Genomic DNA, 21,516 nt, shown 5'->3' with positions numbered 1-21,516 from the left:
GATCACAACTAAGGAAAACAAGGGACCCATTTCTTGTTTATGCATAGGTTCTTTTCTTCTCTATCGCTGAAATATTATGCCTTTAATATTACGTACATTAAATGAAGGTCCATGCATGAAGCATCTTGTAAAGAAAGAAAATGAGGTAAAGGTAAGGCAAAAGAGAGAATTGGTACCTTATTACCTTATCAAGCAAAGTTAGAAGCAAGACATGTAAAGTGTACATGTGATGATATAGGACACTATCCAAATACATAGGACCATGTGATTATTATTGGAAAAATATTTTTTATACTATCAAAGATATACTTTCATCTTATGGGTAATGAACTATTCTTTTTTGGAGTGCATGATTGTTTATCCTAACAAATATCATTATCAGGAATCGAACTATTGACATTTTGATATTTCTCATCTTCTGACGAGGCCTTACATGACTCAACGAACACTTATAAAGACATTATTAATTGAGATAAGTGTAAAGGAGTATACTTTGAAGTGAAGTAGATAGTATTGCATGCATAAGAGTTATATCAATTAAATATAAAATCTTGCTATTCAAATAATGAAGTTGTTAATATATACCAATGACCATATTGTGCATAATATAACATATTGCAATGCCCTTCTAACAAGTCCATGTGCAACTTTGTTGTATGTCTTACAAATATGGGGGTCGTTAATCAAATTAGATATGAGATGATGACAATAAGAATTTAAAAGTAGAAAAGACATTCTTCGGTCTTAATTCTATATCTGCATAACACATAATCAACGTTAAATAAAGTTTAGCTTAAATGAATTGCATATTCTATCTATGGTAACTATGTTGTAAATTACTCCAAAAGATACCAACCTTACTTTGTGAGCTTGTGTCAGCTGGAGGTGCTATATGAATCTGATGCTTTAACCATGAATCACTATTGCTTTTTTGTTTCAACATGGGACAAGTTGCATTTTCCATTTTCCTTTGTCTCTTTAACTCATACTTGATACATAGATAGATAAATCTATAAATAAAACATTGCTTCTACCATATATTATTGTGCACATTCCTTATCTTACACACACTTCTCTTCAACAAGTTTGATCAACATTTCCTAAATCCCATGTCTAACCAACCACCAATTCGCCCATGGTTTCGCTTGTCCTCCATTCGCACCGCCGCTGCCCCTGCTCCGGCCCACGAGCCTCGTCATGTTTTCTCTATACCCACATTTAGGTCTACTTCTTCCGTGCCATCATCACCTCACACTCAACCAACTAAACCAAGCGAACCCACTCCTCCTCCATCATCACAACCACAATCACAACCACAACCACAATCACACATTGCAGCCGCGAATAGAGGTTCGGCTCCTTCATCTCCAGATAAGAGAGTAGTGCATGCTCCTTCCTCATCATTGCCAACCTCTCCTATTCAAAAGGCACCACTCATTAACACTAACACTAACACAAATACAAACACTTCTTCTGTTCCATCATCTCCTTTGTCTCACAAACAACCAAATACTTCTTCTTCTCCGAAAACAATAAAAGCTGATTCTGTTTATAATAGCCCAAATCTCTCACCAAATATCAAACTTACTACTCCTCCTCCTTCCCCTCTAATTCTCCCACATTCCCAATTCAACTTCGAGCCTAAGATACCGAAAGAGGCAGAGCAAAAGACAATGCTGGTTCAAAAAACCGTCGAAAAACCGAAGAAATGGGTCAATGGAAATGGAACTGAATTGCATAGGGAAGAAGGGAATCATGGAAATACCCATCATGGAAAAGGAAAAGAAAGTGAAACCAATGATAGAGGTTCTTACAAAAAGTTCTCACATTTGGATTCAGAGGACTCTGGCATGAATGTTATAACAATTGCAGGGGAAAACAGGGGAGCTTATATGGAACTAGTCCATTCACAAAAGAAACATGAAGCAAACTATCTTCATAAGAAGGGTAATGGTTCAAAGACCAATGCTGATGTTGTTGGTGGTGAATCGGAGAGTTCGAGTAGGATCGAAGGGAGCGCGAATCGCAAGGAAAAGAATGACAAAGGAAGAACAAAATCTTCATTTCCAATGGCTGCTTATATGAATAGCAATGTACAATGTGTCAACAACTCCCTCCTTTACCATGCTTCTTGCTCTCACCATGATCCCGGAGTTCGCCTTTCTTTATCGAAGAAATCACATGGTGAAGGTTACCATTTCAAGGAAGGTGTTGATAGGCACAACTCTTGATTCAACTATCGTGTTCGAAGTATTTGTTGTCCCAGAATGTGTACCAGATTTTAATTGACTAATCGAAAATCGTGACACGAGTTATGACATAGGTTGTGGGACAAAAAGATGTTTTTCGTAAAATTAGTTTGTTGTGTTTTTTTTAATAAGGCTTATGGTGTTATTTGGTATAGTATGTGGAGAAAATAATAAAGTGGCAATCATAGAAAGAATTGATTTTAATTGATGAGCTTCACTTTTGTGTGGAGCGAAGTTGAAGATTCTCTAGTGACTTTGATGGAGAAATAAATGTATTCCAATTATACATCATTGTCTTTTTTTTGTTTCGTGAGGCTAATTCTTCCAACGAGCATTTTTTCCATCCATAGGACTCGAACCCGGGTTTTTGCTTAAGAGGAATCAAGCATGTACCACATCCAATAGTGTTCTTTTGAATCAAAATTGCATATCAAACAATGTTATCATAAAAATAGAAAAGGTGAAGTTTTATTGATACTACCCCAAAACATAATAAGATAGTTAAAAAGGTTCAAATATGTAAGCATTTATCTTTAAAAAGTGTATGTACCCAATGAAGGAAAAGAAAGATATAAAAATGGTGATGGTGGAAGAACATGTATATTTGTACATTGTGTCCCTTATTTACAAATTAAAATTGGAACATGTGTTGTAATGTTTTCGGGTCTTAATATAGTGAATAAGCATTCATGTTGGGCCCAAATCATATTTCCAGTTCAAATCCATAAAAACATGGATACCAGCAATAACTTTTTTGTATGACCAACAGTATCTCATCATTCTATAGGTAAGAAATTAATCTTGTTCAGGATACGAAACTGTCTCTTTCAATAAGTGTTGCTTACAAAAATCAAATTCTTGATCTTTTGATTCATCCGAAGATATAGTGAATAGCCTTTTCTATAAATTATTTAAGATGATTTGTTGATTTCAATAAACTAATAGTGCTCTCTCCAAAAGGCCCATCTCATTCATTATTAATTGGATCACTTAAATTCTGTGCATTTAGTTTTTTTTATAATCAACCTCATACCGTTATTGAACTAATTTCTTTCAAAAGTTTATAGCTTATGTATTTAGTATATTTATCTTTAATTTTGCATTAGGTTTTCTTCTACCATAGAAATTGAAACTTCCCTCTCTAAGTTGCAACATAAAGAATCTAGTGGATCATGTACCGGAGATTTGAGAGTTATCTAGACACTACTTCCTATATAATTGGTTAGAAAAATGAAGTTATAGAATATTTGATAGATATTGTACTCTTTTGAAGTACATATAACCATTTTTATATTATCAATTAGTAATAAAAATTAAAATTAAAATAAACTTGATATGCAAAACCGACAATTTAATATGCAACATGCAAAATTAATAAGTGACCTATGGTATTTCTCACTTCCCTATTCACACATATGTGGGCTATGGCATATACCCTTTCACTATTTCAGATGTTATATCACTTACCTTTAATGAGAGAATCCAAAGTAACTTATTTGTTTTTAAGGCAACACATAGACCCATAGAAAACATATTAACAACATTAGGGTCATGTTCATTTTTTATGTCACACCATTAATATTTTTGTACACTTCTCTCTTAGAACATGATGTAGGAAGGCTGGTTGCGCACATTGAAGACGAAGTCACTCGTGGAAAAAGATCGGCAAGATTTGCGTAAGTTTGATAATCTAATGTCAAAATGATCATTACTATACCTTTCCGGATAAGGAATCGGGCCAACAAACACAAATCACCTCATTGTTGTGTGGTATAGGTTTTTTAGGCCATCTAAGCCCGTTTCAGGCTCGAAAAGGGCATTTTAATAATTTAATAATTTCTATTTTATTTCTTCCTTTTTTTTAAATAATTCCGCATTATGTATTTAAACACTCTTGGCAATATAGTTGTGGATCATTATTTTTATCCATTATGTTCTAGGTTTGACGCTTGTCAATCATTTATACTTTCGACTGCAGCAGAACTATATAAAAATCATTTATTGGTAGAAATATGCAAGAAAAATTTATGTATATTAAAAAATGAAAACTGAAGGAAATAAAGGGGAAAATATGAAATTATATCATAACAATTTGGAGTGAGGCTATTAGTTAGCATTCTAAAACCTTAATTATATTACTTATGACCAATAACAATTTTGTAAAATATAGAGTAAAGTATGTTTGATCATTGATTAGTAAAGCATATGAATACCTATCATATCAATTTATTATTCACACACTCACACACTGACATACACCATGCGACAAAAGAATAAAGCTCAGAATTTATAAAATTAACTTGTTTGATATAAGGGGAGTGGGATTTGCTATGGTCATGTAAAGAAACCTTTTTCCACAGAATTTAAACCATAAATAGTAGAGGCCCACTTACCCTACAATCCAACAATCACCTGAAGCCAAAAACAAAAGTACATTACCATCTAAAGACTTATATTTTTTTTTGCTTTCTCACATGTATCCTTGTACTGGAGGCAATCATGCCCAAGCCGGGAACATCCACAAGTACATAGGACTAACTCTCTCAACGGACAATTTTTCCATCCACAAGACTCGAACCCGGGTTCTTCTCAACGGACATTTTTTCCACCCACAAGACTCGAACCCGAGTTCTTGCTTAAGAGAAATCAAGCATGTACCACTTGAACTAACGCCCGTTGGTATCTAAAGACTTATTTGATGATGTATTTATATCGATATAATCAATAAATTTTTGATAACACATTAAAAATATTAATTTTAATTAAAATAAAATCATAATAATAGCACCAAAAAATGTAAACATATTTGTTTACAAATATGACGTGTTTCTCATGAATAATAGAGAGAAGGAAATTGAGTCTCCTATCACAACTCTAAGGAGACTGTGATAAGTCATGTAAGAGACCAATACCTTTTGTTCTTAAGAATTATAGTTCCACTGTTTTACCTTATTGTAGTATTAACATAAGGTCTGAATTTCATTCAAATTCAATTTCATGGGCTCATGTCTGAAAACATTGACAACTATATGAGATAGGGATGTTACTTGGTGGTTGGGTATTATTAGAAGGAGAAAAACTTGTATGAAGACACATACACTATGTCATATTTAGAAATGACTGTATTTATGTTTTTGATGTTATCATTTATGATTAAATTTTAATTGGAATTAAATTCTTAATATGTTGACAATGTTTTATTTTTATTTTTTTATTGATAATGTTGTATTGGTTGTTTTCACATACATATGTTTCTACACAAGTCTTTCTATATTAGAAGTAGACATGATTATTGAACTAAACATCCATTGTACTTTAAATTTAGTCCAACATATTTTTTTTCTTATCAACCAAACACAATGTAGTCTAAACAAAACCTAATCTAGCATTATTATATTTGGGGATTAGGTCTAATTCAACCCAAAATGTAACTTAGGATTGACAAACTAACATTTTATTTTGACATGTTTTCATCGATTTGGGAGCATAGACTATTTCTAACTCATCAATAGCAATGCCAAGTACTTCAACATTGTGACTATATGCAACATTCAACCAACAATATCACATGGTCAACTATTTTCTCACAACCCAATGTTCAAACTTGTTAGTCGCTAATTCTGAAACAATTTTAATGGTAAATATATCATTTTATTACAAATAAAAGCATAAAAATATCATAACATATTAATTTTTTGTTTGTTTTTGTAGCACTTATCTCTATCATATATGAGAGGATCCTTTCTTAGCTAGTACAAGGTGTATTATCATGTTGAAAATAATTAGAAACATGGATCATGTCATGTAATTGTGACTCATCAAACATGCTATAAATCCACAAACATGGCTTAATTGAGTGAGACTCCTCTCAAGTAATAGAGAGACAAGTGATTTTTTCCTTTATATTTTAAGGGTAAAAATGTAATATCATTTTAAATAAAATAGATATAAATATCAATGAGTGTTACATTGTCTTTACTTTTACCTAGCACAGAGTCTCACTCGGCTTCTATAGGTCCACTTCGGGGGGCCACGTGGCACCAATTTGGCCTTTACTCTTGTTATTTTTGTTCCTTAACTTATCATGTTAATAACTACACTCTTCTCCTTCACTCTCTCCATTTATTCTTAGCCTTCACAACTTGATTCTTTGGCCAATTGGAAGAGAATAAGAGAAACTATGAAGGTAATGGAGACCATGCATTTGTCCATTATTTTATTCCTCATACATTCATTTCTTTTACTCTTTCTTTAGGCTTTATATTTTCTTTAATTTCTTTAGAGAATGTAGTTCTTAATATCTTAATCTTCATTAATTGTTTGTAACAGATTTTCAACTGGGTGCACAAGAGGTTTCATCATAGAACTCTCAATGGTTTACCTCTCAAACTTCAAACTTATTTGTTGGCAACTTATTAAATGATTTCTCTTTAATTTTACATACTTCAAGTCTAAAATTGCCGTGATATTATTAATATATTTATACTAATACTAATATTATGTTTACCAAGTTATAGAAAATTGTGGGAAATAATGTGACTCATTTGACTGTAATTATGACTGAGTCCTCTCGAGAGACTTCAATTCTAGACTCAGATTTTAATACATGACATAAAAAAATATATTAAAGTTTCATATTTTCTATTATTTTAGAATTAAATGAATTAAAAAATTATAAATTTATCACTCTCCTCATTTTCAAATATTAGAGGGTCCAGTATTCGAGGGTATTATGACGTGGTTGTAAATATTTTGAAAATCATAATATTTCAACCTCAATTATGTTTCCCATAGTAATTTAAAACCTTCACTTGTATTAACAATTTTGTTAATTTTTTTCTTTCTTTTAAAGTTTCTTCACGGATATATTTAAGAACCTTTTGGATTTTGTGTTCTTTACTAGATGGGTTAGCTTCAAACATGAAAAGCACTGAACATATAATGAACAATGTGGATGGTGAAGAATTACTCAAACAAGTTGGTCTTGTTGATTTACTTGGTGATTGGAAAGATGGTATTCTAACTATTGGTACTCTTGGTTATGAACACATGAAGACTTTCAACCAAAACAAAGAATACTTTGCTTTGGAAAATGAAAATGAACTAGATAATGAAGATTATTATGGAGAGCATATCTTAGTTGAGGGTAATGATGACTACAACAATTATAATAATGGTGAACTTGAAGAGTTGAAGCCATTGATTCACACCATATTTGAGAACAATTTTGAGGATGTTATTAGTGCTAACTCTTCTAACAATGATGCCAATAATTCTAGCAAAGAGAAAATGGTTGATTATCATGGAACAATGGAGTCAAAGAATGTAGAGAGTGATCCAAAGAAGAAAGGGGAAAGAACTACATTGGCTGAACTCTTCTTGGCTGATTCTAATGCTCACAAAAAAGTTGGCACTATCAAAACCTTGCTTCAATCAAGTGAAAAGCCAAGTCTTAATGCAAAGTGTGGAATGTTATTCCCCAAGAAGTTCATTCCTCATGTTAAGGACAATCCTCATCCAATTAAACATATTAAAAAAGTAAGTCATGGATTATTCTATCATTTGTTTTATGTATAAGTAGAAAGGAAAAGCATCACCTTACATTTTTTTAGGATAGTTTATAATTATTCATTATGCATTTGTGGTTGTTTTTAAAGTAAAAATATTTTGATTAATGATTATAAAATGTGTAAAAAGGAGTATAGGAAAAAGTAATGTGAGAATATCATTGTGAATAATTTTAAGTTCTCATATAATTTATTTAGGTATTAAATAAAGAATATATTGGATGATCTTATATTCCTAAGGTACTTTTTCATTTAACATTTTCTTTGTTTAAAGGTATGAGGAAGTTGTAATAGAATTTAGCAAAGCTCTATGGTTGATGACACTCAGAATTTTATTGTCCAATTGGAAGCAAATGCCATTTTTAATATCTAGCAATATATATAGTTACTATTTTTTGTATGCATACATGGTTACTAGTTAGAATATCTAAATTAATTAAGCCTCAAAATATAAAGGGAGAATTTCCTTGATTTGTTTCTCATTAATTAATTTATAATTTTGTAGCTGATGAAGAAGATGATGAAGAATAAAATTCATCCATACCATGATGTTAAGAATCACAAACTAGAAGGCCAAAAAGCCAATGATGAAGAAATCATTGATAATGATCACAAACATGGAGCTAGTGACACAACTTCTTTGCTTCCAATTTAGGGTATGGCAATTCTAAATTCTTTATTATTGCATTGGCCATATTATATGTTCATTTTCCATTTTTGGACAAAATTACAATTGATTAGTGTTTTGTGGTCTTCATGAATTGTGAAATCTACAAAGTTTTGGTCTTATCAATCAAGAAAATCCAGCCACCCAAATTTTCTCTTTTGTATAGTATTTTGGAACATAAAATACACAATGAATGGGGTCTAATTCTTTAAAGTTTTCATGCACCTAGGATTTCTCACTAATTTGACCTATTAGAAGGACAAGAATTCAAGTTTAACGCACTCTTAATTTGACCTATTATATATAAACGTTTCTTCACCTTTTCAAGTTTTTTGGTCTTAATGTGACCTAATCACACCATTTTGGGTTAGTATCTTACAATCATTAATTAATTGCAAAAAGGGGAAAATAAAAAAATGACAAATCCTTGTAAACATCTTAGATGATTGACTTTTTTGTAAGTTTTTTTTTATGTGGCAATATTTTTTTAACCCCAAATAATTGTGGAGGGTCTCTCTTACTATTTTTGAGAAATAAAATAACATTACTCTCTAACATTTTTTATCATTGGTCTCATGAAACCTCCCTAATTAAAGAGTATAAGACTTTTTAAGAAAACTTATCTATGCGTCAGTCTTGGACAAAATTAAGTCCCCTATATTTTTTTTTAAAAAGTGTAAAATAAAGCTAAAATATCAATAATTCGTTTTATGTGCATTTTAAAAGTAAATTTATTGAATTTAAATTCATATCCCTTGCTCTTCTTGCAGGTAACATTGCCTAGGTGTTGATCTCATGAAGTGGTCTACTAAGTTTATCTAAAAATTTATTTTTGTTAATGATATCCCTAAGATTAAATGTCTTTGTTTTCTTCGTGTATTTTACATTAACAATGCATTGAACCTTGTAATTGTGGCTTGTGTTCTCCCTTTCCATTATTTGTGGTGGCTTCACTTAGTCTCAACTATATGTGGCTATGATTTATTTTCTTTTGTGAGGCATTATTTTGGGGCAATCATTGGTTTTTTAATGCATGGTAGCTAACCATTATGAATGGTGGCGTAAAAAACAAACAAATGCATCCAAAGTTCACTACAAATTGGAATTATTTACCATATTGGCACAAAATTGATGTTTTATTGTATAACAATATTAATTAGAATGACTTCTTCTGAGATTTGATTTAATATATTTATGTCTCCTCTTATTTTATAAAGCTATACTCACTTTCTTTAGAGTGGAGGTGTTGTAATAAACGCCCTAACCTTTTCTAAAGGGAGTTAGAGATTGATACTTAAAATATATTATTATAATAGTTTCATATTGGTTAGTATTAAAATAGAGTCAAGTAGTTCAGTCTCTTGTTATAATGTGTACCAAGTAGAAATATATCATAGTCTAAATGATTCATACGTGTGTTAGAGTTTGTAATTCTTATTCTCTAATAATATTTTGATAGCAACTCAACACTTTAGGGATGTAGGTAGAATTGGTCAATCCCTGTTACCAAATTCTCTTCTTTATTCTCTTCTATTTATTTTATGTCATTTATTTGATTGCTTGTGGATAATTTCTGTTGCACCATCAGTCAATATCATCTTTCCTAATATTATACAAGAACAATCACAGTCAAGTTTTCTATGCGTATGGAAATACAAGCGTTAAGACTTCAGAAGAAGAGACTAATAGCACCACCATAAGTTACACGACTTAATAAATTTGATATAAAAACATTAGAATATAGATTGAATCAATGGCAAATATGCTAAACAAATTTCTTTTAAACAAACTATTAGTACTAAACACCAGAGTCTTACGTTGTATCTTCCAAACCCTTGACAATGTTATAAACTCCATTAAAAACTCACGTGTATATATTATAAGTCTTTCTTCAATACCAATTTCTTACCCTCCCACATTTCAATCATGTCTTCTTGGGTATTTTATGATTTTTTTTTACCGACAAGGCTTAATATTATTAGGAGTGGAGATTTAAAATGTGCCTTCTGTAAGAATCATAACGAGACTGTTACTTTAATAAGATTTGAAATGTGCCTTCTGTTAACAGTCTCGTCATGATTCTTATAGAAGGCACATTTCAAATCTCCACTCCTAATAATAATATTCCTTTCGAAAATATTACCTTTAGTGATAAACAAAAACCTTTTTATATCATATAAATTTGCTTCATTTGTTTGCAAAGTGTTTATTCATGGGTTCAGGTTGGTGCACCAAATTCTATAACAGTTGTGGAGTTTTTAACCATGCATGATGCCCTTGGTCATAGAAATTCAGGTTCCAAGTTATGGATGGTGTTGAGGTTTTCTGTTGTGTGGTCTATTTGGATAATGAGGAACGACATCATCTTCTCAGAAAAGCCTATGAATTTTATACACCATATAGATCTGATTCAAGCCTGATCTTGGTCTTCGTTTTAATCAAAAGTTGCTCCAACAACTTTACATTTTGCTAATTTGTGTAGTGATCCAATATCTTATATTTCTTCATCTTTGAAAAGATCAATTTATGATATTGACATGCACAATTCTAAGTGAAGAAAAATATACCTTTATCCAAACAAAATGCTATGAAGGGATTAGAAGTTTGGACCAATCATAGAGTTTGCTCGGGACCTAAACTATTGAGACCCTGGGCCCAGGCTCATAATTTTTTTTGTTTAAATTTTAAAAATGATTAAATGAATTTGACACAAATGCTATAGCTCGTAGTTTCATCTGAAAACAGGAAAATAATTTATGATCAACTTGAGAAGAGTTGATTAGATCATGATCAAGTTTTATAGCTATTTTTTTATTCTGGACTAATGAATCCTTAACACTCAACATTTTTTTGATCAACAATGAAATTTAACAAGTGCTTTTCGGATTTGGTAAAAACTAATTGATAGGCAAATAATATAATCACTAATACTCAACTTCCTCACAAGTGCTTCCGATTATTTTAGGCATTAAGATAAAAATGAAAATAATATCATTAAACCTATATGGCTTTGTAACATAAAGTTCATATACATGAAAGTAACCTACTATTGCTGATTTTACATTTAAAATCATACTAAAAAATACACAATTACGTTCGAAACATGCAATGGTTAAAGAAGATAAGATGAATCAAGAGACACCACTAAAAAATATTGTTTAAACAGTAGATGGAAGAGGTGATGAGAGAGAAAAAATAAGGAATATTAGATGATTTTTAAGTTTTACTCATTTGATTATTTGGATTTAAAAACACGAGTGACTGAGATTAAGTATAACTAGAATAACTTAACTTTAGTGTAAAAAATATCTTATCTTTATATATACATATATTTATTTATTTAATAGTTAAATCATATTAAAAATTGAAAGTTAAATCTTATAATTAAAGAAATAAATATAACTAAAACTATTTTTTTCAAGGGAAATGATATTAATATAAAATACTATTAATTTATATCTAAAAAAATATTTATTTATAACCTTTGTACCATCATGAACATCACATTTAACATCCACTCGATCCAAAGGTCACTTCATCAACCAATGGTCAAATATATTGGGTTGCATCCCTTGTGCTTGTCTAATGCAGTTCTGATTTCCTGTTTAAAAAAAAAACCACTACCAAACATTTAACATAACATAGAAATAGACATTAAACAAGGTAAAACTTTGTCACACTCCAACTTTTGGACGAACACCAGTTACACAAATGGTTTAGAATCACCGCTATATTTTTGCGGTCAAATATAGAAAACTTTTTTATGCCCATTTTGAATTATATTGGTTTTTGACTTCAAAATTTGGACTCAAAGGTCAGTTAAGAGCTTGGGAAAATATTACTACTAGTCTGCCCATACAATGTTACTATCACTAATTGGTGGACTAATTTTATAACCAAAACTGTTTGTTTATTTTATTAATTAGAAATGGAAAATATTTTTTTTGTCTCACAAAATAGGATATTGCTGTCACATATCCTCATGAGTATTAGAGAGTGAAGACTACATAATTCTTTGTAGAAAATAATTTGTTGGTTGAATTTATTTTAAGATTTGAAAATAGTTATTTTAAATTAGAGAAGTACAACTCTAATGTTTGATATCACATTTCATGTTAAGATGAAAAAACTGAATTAAAATTTCATCCTTTTTTAATGCATAAATGTTTTTTTTAGATTTATTTAAGGTGTGATTAGATGGTTATCTATTTATTAAATGGTTAGAAACTTCAAGAAAATGAAGTGAAATCCTATATATGTCATCATCGTATCATATGTTAAAATTGTGGCAAGGTATTTTTTTTACCATATTAAAGTTAATAACAAGTTTCCAGATTTTTTTGTTTGTTAAGAAAGATATAGAGTAAAAAAATAAATTATTGCATAAGAAAGGCAATAGTACTTTTATTATTAGAAATAAAGTACCTACTTCTAGGGATGAGCGTGAGACGGGTTAAGTTTGTCCCTCACTCGTTCCTAAATATTGATTGGATCAATTTTTGAATCTGAACTTGTCCCTAATTAGGATGGGATGTGTGAGGAACGAGTCCAAAATAAGATAGGTCAAGATAGGGATGGGTCTGGGTTCGAAAATGACAAAATGACAAACATATACATTTTTTCCTCAAATCTTTAAGCATGCACAATTAAAATTACAACAATTTGTATATAAACTCAACTAAAACCCGTATCTCACATGCATCAGTATCTAAACTACAAACTGTAAGTTACATCCTTTCAAACTACAAACTATCACAATAACGTGACTAAAAATTATTGAAGACATTGAAAACTTCAGAATAATTTAATCTGTCAAGTGTCAACATAAGCTAAAGTATTATTCTAAATGATAAAAACCATAAATGGGAACTGAAATGACAACAACGTGTCAATACTCAAAAGTTCACACAAAAATGAATACAATAATTATTTATTAACTGAAAAATAAATTAAACAATGAAAAAAGGGTATGGAATAAGGATAATATGGTAAGTGGTGTGGATATGTTGTGTGTACTTGTATGTATTTGAGTTATGTGGGTTGAACATAATGAGTATTGATAAGTACTTATTCAACTATTTTTGATATATAACTATAAGGATAGGTCGATGTTGAAAGCGGATTTCACCACCACGAACTCTCCCCTCAACAATAGATGTGTCATTTGTTGAAAGGATTTTCCTAGTGTGCAAGTTATTTTATTTAATTAGGAATGATGAGTGATGAACAATTTATTTAATTAGTGATTTTATTTATTTACTCCCCTTTTCGGGTTCTTTTTAACCATACCATAAAGGTCGATCTCATTTTATTATGTTAACCATACCATTTGTTATGAAAGGTTGGTATCAATGAATAAAATGAACAAAAAAATAAAGTTAGCAGTTAATCGTACCATTTATTTCAAACAGTTGGTATAAACAATAAAATAATAAAGCAAAAAATAAATGTTAGTTGCCGAAAGTAAATGATAGAAAGTAAATGTTAGTTGCAGAAAGAAAATGACAGAAAGTAAATGTTAGCGGTTAGATTTATTATTCATCATTGTTTTATGGTTAAGTAACAATCTATTGATTGAATTGCACTTTTTGCATTTTATTCCTCTGTACAAAGTTATAAACCATGAATTGGTTTGGACTTATGTTTTTATGAATATTTAATCAACAAATAAAATTTATAAAGTTAACACTTTACTATTTTACACTTGCATCACTTTCAAGATTCAATTGTTGTATAATATAGGGTTATGTAGAACCACAAGGAATTGTGTAACAGAAATGTACTCATGCTTTATATATTTTATCAAAAGTAACAAAGTAACATATAAAATTGTTTTGGTGATTTTAACAACTAAGAAACATGAAAAAGTAAAAAAAAAAACTAAGTATTTACAAATTCAAGAAGAGAAAATTGGTTTAAAATATGGAATTATTTATAGACTCAAATGATTTCGAAAATATTAACAATTTATGTGTTGTACTTTTGATTAAATTCCAAACATCAATTCTAACCCCGTCTAGTGTCCTAGTATGATAATATGATTTTCAAACCTTACATAATACACTAAACAATAGTTAACTACCACTTGTCGGAGCAGGTTGTCACACCCTACTTCAGGCTCGTTAACATTGTTTAGCCTTGAATACAAGTTGCTTAAAATAAATGCTTTGAATTGGTAAGTGAACTAAGACTTTTTAGTTCACTTGTCAACACTTTAAGAAAAAACATTTTATGATCTTTAAATCAAGTTTTAGGTGATCAAACGAAAACCGTATTTAGAACTTCTTAAAAAATCAAAACTTAACCAAAAGTAATAACTTGAATGTATTGAAATCAAAATATGATACAAATGAAGAAAAGAAATAACATTACACCATAATCCAAATCAATGTGTAGGAGCATAAGTCATCTATCCAAGGATGAGATGCTTTTGGTTCCAAATGAGATTACAAAATCATATTTTTGCACCTCATTTGTCAACTGCATTCCATATGAATTTCTATGAAATAAAAGCCTAAGAACAACATAAGAACAACCTAAAAAGAGAGATAACCAAAATGGGAAGAAAAATGATATGTACAATGTTAAAAGTGTATTCAACACTTAGACTCTAATATTGTATTTTTTAAAAGTATAATATCTAAGCATACTCAACACAAATATTTATACAGACTCAATAAATTATCCATCATTCATCTATATTAGTTATATGTAAATGTCAATAATAATTAAATTCAATTTGAATGGTGAATGATGCAATAAAAATGTAAAAAACTCTTACATTTTTATTACATGAATCTTTTTCTTATTTTCTAATACACATTCATCTTTATATTATTTAACAAGTACCCTTAAGGCATTGAATAACATGACCACAAATTTAATTAGAAATTCAATAATTTTTTTATTTATCACATTTTAACACACAAGTTTTTATAAGTCAGAATGATCCTTTTATTTTTCTGTCTATTATTGTTTGTTCTTATCAATGTCTTAGTTACTCTATTTTGTATGATACATTGAGAAGAAATCATTTGAAAAAACCAAGTCTTTAAATAGTGGGCATGAATCAAAACTTTGCTACTTTTCAAGATTATTCTTCAATATTATAAAATATTAAGATTGTAATGTAGTATTTTTAAGAATTACAAAACAAAAAATATATACATCGTAAGAGTTTTATATACTATCAGTACATTATTATCATTGTTGACTTTAAAAATAATATAAATAAATGGTAAATAATGTATTAATTATACATAAATTTTTACATTGAAAATACATTTGTACATATTACACTCATTACAAAAATGTTAAGTAACTCAATTAAGAATGATTTTAAAATGTTAAGTAATTCAATTTTAAATGAATATCAATAAGTATCATATGATTAATATTTTGTGTTGACCCACCACCACCACATCAAGAATTTGTGGCTAAAACTCATTCTCATATATCTTATCATTACCTTCTTTTCCAAAACCCAAAACTCCTTCATCTTACTCTCTCTCTCTCTCTCTGTGTGTTCTATTTCCATGGACACTTTATCAAGTTCTGTGTCAACCTTCAAAGTTCAACCACTCACACAAACAACAAATCCTGAATTTTATCACTTCAAAAAAACTCCCCATGCAAAAGTTCCACCACCTCATCATGTCTCTTCCACTTCCATAAAAACCAAGCCAACTTTCTCACACAAGTGTTCTTCTACTTTTGTACCACTATACTCATCTTCTAACACTTTATCTCGCATACCATCTACTCCAATCTTCCATAAAAACCCTTCTACTGGTTATGCAGCAGCTATCATAGATGTGGCTCAAAACAACAATTCCCTTCACTCGGTTCAAAAGGATATTAGCAGGTATTACAATATTATTAGAAAAAAATCTATGTTAGATTTATTTTATTAGGATTCATTACATTATTAGGAGATTATATTTGGATAAATTATATTAAAGGGGCATCTCTAGGCTTCACCTATGGGATTCTGGTGAGGGAGAGTTTTACATATTTCAGGATTTGAACGTGTAATCTAGGTGGCATTATTATATCTAATTAGTTTATTGTAAAGAAATATATTTGGATATTTTATTCATTAATATTGTATTGTTTATCATATAACAATCTAATCAAACTAAATAAATATGTTTACGTATTAACTTTAGATTTGATTTTAGGATACTAATAACCTAATTAATTTGTTAACAATCTGTTAAGAGGGATTTGGTTCGTTATTACACATTATTTAGTATTTATGATTCCAATTATCTTTTGTTTTTAACATAGAAGTAGGAGTATAGGACAATCTTTTATATCAAGCAATACCAAGAAATACATAAACTTATTCATAGTACATATATTGTTTCTCTATTTCTTCAATAAAAGGCTCTTGAATTTCCTTCAACATATGAATTTCCGATCAACTATGGTTGACCCTTCAATGGTTGAGGAGCATAAAGGACCAGCAATAATGAGACAAGTGGTAGAACAAGGAAACTTTCATAGACATGTGGTAGCTTTGTTGAAGATGTTGTTGAAGAAGAACAAGATGGGAATTTTGGAAGAAGTGTTGCAAGAGTTTGAAAGGATATATGATGAGTTGTGTGGAACTCAAGTGGTGTTGGTTTCATCTAATGCAAAGATGAGGGAAGATGAAGTGTTTGGGATTGCCAAGAAGGTGCAGCAACTTAGTGGGGCTATGAGGATCAAGGTAAAGAATTTGGTTCAAGATACTTTACCCTCTTTTGCTGTATGAAATGAAAAAAAAATACAGGTTATTATAGGGTAAACGACATGCGTTCGATTCATGTGAGCAATATTTATTGAGATGGGTAATAACGTACCCCAAAAGAAATTAGTTCGGAGACACCACACCTTTGGTAGTATTAAAAAATTTGCGGTGGAGTTATATAACTATATAATTAGTACCTTATTTGATTTTCATGTTAATGAAGAGTGTAATCTCTTACCACAATAATAATAGAAAACTACATGCATAACATAGCATATATGATGCCCTTGACAAGGTTTTTTCTTCTAAAATCAACTACAACCTTTGTACTTTGTATATAGATAAACTTATAAATAAACACGATTCTATGTGGAAAGAACTATTGTTAACTTGGTCTGATGGTAAAAGTGAAAAGGTTTAAGAAATATAGTGAAAGATATTGTGAGTTCGCTTGTGAGATATTTTCCTCTCCGGTAATCTGGAGAAGATTCTCACACGATTTGCTTTTTCTTCTGCTTCATCATTGAGGGATAATAGTGAAAGTACTTACAATTAAAATCAAAATTGGCAACAACAAAAATGATCAGACAATAGCAGCAATGAAAGTGTTAAATTAATTATAACCCAGGAAGATGAGAGCAAACAAACAAACTTTTTTTACTTCAAATGAATTCTCACAAATGTTTTGAATGCAGGCTTAAGCGAGGTCATTTCATATATACATCATTTCATATATACATCATTTCATATATATATAATGAATACATCATATTCTGCTAGGTATATAATAAAAACACTTATCAGTGATGAATAACAATATTACATGAGGACCCAATGAAGGTTAAGTCATGTAGCTAGGAGTTCCAAGAACCTAATTTTTTAAACAAAAACTCAATGATTACAAAAAAAGAGAGACACACACATAAATATAGAAATAGAGAGAATTACAAAAAAGCAAGAGAAGGAGGAGGAAGGATATCAAAAGTCATTGGAAAGCAAAATTGAGAGGTTAATAATTCTCTATTTTCTACCATTATTTTCCTTCATTTTATTCATTTTTTTGTCACAAATATATTGTGAGACATTCATAGATAAAACATAAATTTTAAATACAGTCTCATGGTAATTGACAAAGACAACATATGAGTGGTGGGTGACATAGAGAGGTTAGACACAAGATCAAGTTTGGGTGAGTGAGAGGGGAGAAAATAATTATTTTTAATATCAAGATTCATGTTACTAAAATGTTTCATTCTATTAATTTTTCACGCACTCTAAAAAGATTAATTTCTTATCCATACAGTGAGAAATTACCATTGGTTATAACTTATATAAAAAACATATCATTGATTTATTAATTTTTGAGTAATTATTTATTATTGATTCTAAATATATGGCATATATATTAATATCATTGATGTGTTTTGACCATAAATATGATTATTTTATAAAATAATTATTACTTTGAATTTAGTTTATATAACTTTTATTTGTATGTATTAATTTATAACATGAAATTTAATGAATAAAATAATTGTGATATTAAAATAAATACTTATAAAATAATATAAAATCCTAAGATAAAACATATAGATTAATCCATTAACATGAGATCAGAGGAACAAATGAAATCCCAAAAAAAATTATTTCATTATCATAGGGTGTAGATATACCCTCAATAGTATAAAAAAAACACACTAATAATCTAATACGTCAAACATGCCTCCAAATAATTCAAGTCAAACTCGGTAAATAACTGCATCATAAGAAAATATGACATGGAATGGCCTAAAAATAGGAAAACCTCAAAAATGGACCAAATCATTCCTGGCCAATTCCGTTTAATTTCTACAATAAAATTTATAGTTAATTGAAGTAAATTGAATCATATTTTTGTGTTTGGTTTGACCACTAAATTTCACCAAAAACCGAACTGAATATTTAACACCTAGTCATAATATGGGACACCTGGCGTGGAAAAATAATAGTAATTGAAGTTTATTATTTAAGGTATCTATTCTTCCAATTATTGATGTAATGTTTAAAATAAAGTAATATTTTTCATATAATAATGTCTTTATTCTTTGAATTTTTTCATTTAACTTTTAAAGTAGATTTGTATTTTAAATATGGTCCGTTTTGTCAATAAATTGAAAAGAAATACATTTTTTTGCCGAGCAGAGGAAAGAAACTACATTAAGAAAGCACAAAGAGTCCTAACATAATAAACAATCAATAGTTAACAATACAATAATAAGGGTCAACACTCCAGCTAGAAAAAGAAGCAAAACTATGATCACTAGCATAAGAAAACAACAACCAGGGTCTAAGTTTAATCAACTCCAAAATAGAGAAATAACTACACTCCTTGTCATTAAAAACAGAGTCATTCATCACCAACCAAAGTGACCACACCACAACATACACCACAAATTAGAACATTTCTTCTTCTTCCGAACACTATTGTGAAGCTTAAAGAGAGCACATCACGTATTAGGAATTAATATATAAATGTCAACAAAATAAGGGATATGGGGTAAAATTATATATATATATATAAGTGGACATCTGTTGTCCCATAAAAGTGTATCATTCAATGTATCACTATTTATGATTGTTTAGAAAAAAATTTAATTTTTAATTTTTTAACTTCAATACATTTTTTCAACCAATTACAAGCTGTGTCACATGAAGTGACACACTTGTGGTACAACAGATATATTCCCATATATATATATATATAGTTGTGTGTAACAAAATGTTCCTTGATATGATATTATATAAGTACCCCAAAAGAGATTAATTCAATATCCATGAAGTGAGAGGATACCACAAGTTATATCAAAAAAGATTATTACTTTATAATTGTGGTGTAAACGATAATTTTATTGATTATGTTTTTATGGTTGACAGTTTATAACATGGAAAGGAAACATGTATGATGTTTTTATTCAATAAATTTTATATTATGCACTTGTATAAATTTGCATAATATATCTTACAAATGCATGGCTTTATTTGAATACATAATTTTGAGAAGAGGTGGTGGACAAGGACATGATGGCTTATTGCAAACACATACGTGGTTTTTAGTGTCACACTCTTCACCACTACAACGACAATCACTATCTATTGTGCAATGTAGAGTTCTCACATTTCTTGCTTCAACTCCCTTTGATTCATTGTTTAGCCCTGAAACAAAGATGACAAAATTTATGACTTAGGTACAAATCAAATTTCAATAAAAACATTAATGAAGACAAAAGAGAAAAAATGTATTAGTAGTTTCCATTATTTCATGATACATGTTCGTATATATAAGGATGAAAAAAACTTACCTATTGCAATAACCAAAAGAATTGTTACAAAAATCATCTTGGTAGAGTTTTTCTCCATTTCCACTTAATGAGAGAAATATGCTAGATGTATAATAGATGCTTAAACTTGTTGATGTGTGAGAAACTTGAAGCCACTCTCCTATTTATACATGAATGAAGTGGTTGACAATATTATAATGAGAATAAGCATATTCACTCATAGTGTATGAGTTTTATACATTATCGTTATTCATGTTTTATCATTATTGACTTTTCAAAAAAAAGTTATACAAATAAATGATGAATATATATTGAATGTGTATAAATATTTACACTAACAATGTATAGATATAACACTCTATTATAACTAATGTGCCGACTATCACTTCTTGTTTGCTGACTCGCATTTTTATTTTCTAATATAGAATATTTCATTTTATATATTTTATTTTAGAGAATTATATCACATTTTTTGTATTTAATTATATATGATATTATAATTTTGTCTAGTTTGGAATTGAGTGTAGAGTCTCTATATGATATAAATTATTATAAAAGAAGTATCTTTTAAGAAAGAATAAGTTTTTAATCTTTGATTTGATTGTATTTTGACACTTATTCAAAAGTGTGATCTTCCTTATCTGAAAAAATTGGATCAAAGATGAACATGAGATAATCTTCAAAAATATGAAGAATAAGACATAAAGAGGTTAAGTTGTTTAATATATTCTCCATTTAAAAAGTAACCTACAATAATCATATGAGTTATTTTTTGCTTCCAATTATTGCAAACTTATTTGCATTGTATATGTTATAAAATTGAATATATCATCAACTAATGAAATTGTCTTTCAATTAACACTATTTAAGTATATAAATGGAACTAAATGAAATTATACATATTCAATTACCTGAATTCCCTTTAGGTACATTTTGTATTTATATAGTAGTAAGGATAAGGTTGAGATATAGAAATTATGTC

General features: G+C 29.4%; 3 protein-coding genes and 1 long non-coding RNA gene across 4 annotated transcripts; 3 read left to right on the top strand and 1 right to left on the bottom strand.

Annotated features, from left to right (window-relative positions):
• LOC109345730 (mucin-5AC-like) lies at positions 983-2,533 on the top strand. The gene has a single exon (XM_019584910.1). It carries the CDS (start codon positions 1,110-1,112, stop codon positions 2,229-2,231), a length of 1,122 nt encoding a protein of 373 aa, XP_019440455.1. The 5' UTR covers positions 983-1,109; the 3' UTR covers positions 2,232-2,533.
• On the top strand, positions 6,370-9,448 carry LOC109344833. The gene is made up of 5 exons (XM_019583575.1): positions 6,370-6,435; positions 6,579-6,624; positions 7,153-7,787; positions 8,322-8,472; positions 9,254-9,448. The coding sequence occupies exons 1-4, from the start codon at positions 6,430-6,432 to the stop codon at positions 8,469-8,471; spliced, it is 837 nt and encodes a 278-aa protein (XP_019439120.1). The 5' UTR covers positions 6,370-6,429; the 3' UTR covers position 8,472; positions 9,254-9,448.
• On the top strand, positions 15,983-17,247 carry LOC109345729 (ATP synthase subunit delta, chloroplastic). Its single transcript, XM_019584909.1, has 2 exons — positions 15,983-16,347; positions 16,872-17,247. Exons 1-2 carry the CDS (start codon positions 16,019-16,021, stop codon positions 17,239-17,241), a joined length of 699 nt encoding a protein of 232 aa, XP_019440454.1. The 5' UTR covers positions 15,983-16,018; the 3' UTR covers positions 17,242-17,247.
• LOC109344832 lies at positions 20,083-20,655 on the bottom strand. Its single transcript, XR_002107343.1, has 2 exons — positions 20,556-20,655; positions 20,083-20,409 (listed from the first exon to the last, which is right to left on the bottom strand). It is a non-coding gene; the product is annotated as an uncharacterized LOC109344832 (long non-coding RNA).

This window comes from Lupinus angustifolius, chromosome LG04 (genome assembly GCF_001865875.1).
Source record: "Lupinus angustifolius cultivar Tanjil chromosome LG04, LupAngTanjil_v1.0, whole genome shotgun sequence".
NCBI classification, from domain to species: Eukaryota; Viridiplantae; Streptophyta; class Magnoliopsida; order Fabales; family Fabaceae; genus Lupinus; species Lupinus angustifolius.
The sequence above is the reverse complement of the archived record's forward strand: the minus strand, read 5'-3'. Positions and strand labels throughout refer to the sequence as shown.

Coding starts and splice junctions, on each gene's coding strand:
- LOC109344833 (XM_019583575.1), top strand. Junction 6,625..7,152: donor TCATCATAGAACTCTCAATG/GTTTACCTCTCA, acceptor GTTCTTTACTAG/ATGGGTTAGCTTCAAACATG. Junction 7,788..8,321: donor CAATTAAACATATTAAAAAA/GTAAGTCATGGA, acceptor ATAATTTTGTAG/CTGATGAAGAAGATGATGAA.
- LOC109345729 (XM_019584909.1), top strand. CDS start 16,019: ATGGACACTTTATCAAGTTCTGTGTCAACCTTCAAAGTTCAACCACTC. Junction 16,348..16,871: donor GTTCAAAAGGATATTAGCAG/GTATTACAATAT, acceptor CTTCAATAAAAG/GCTCTTGAATTTCCTTCAAC.
- LOC109345730 (XM_019584910.1), top strand. CDS start 1,110: ATGTCTAACCAACCACCAATTCGCCCATGGTTTCGCTTGTCCTCCATT.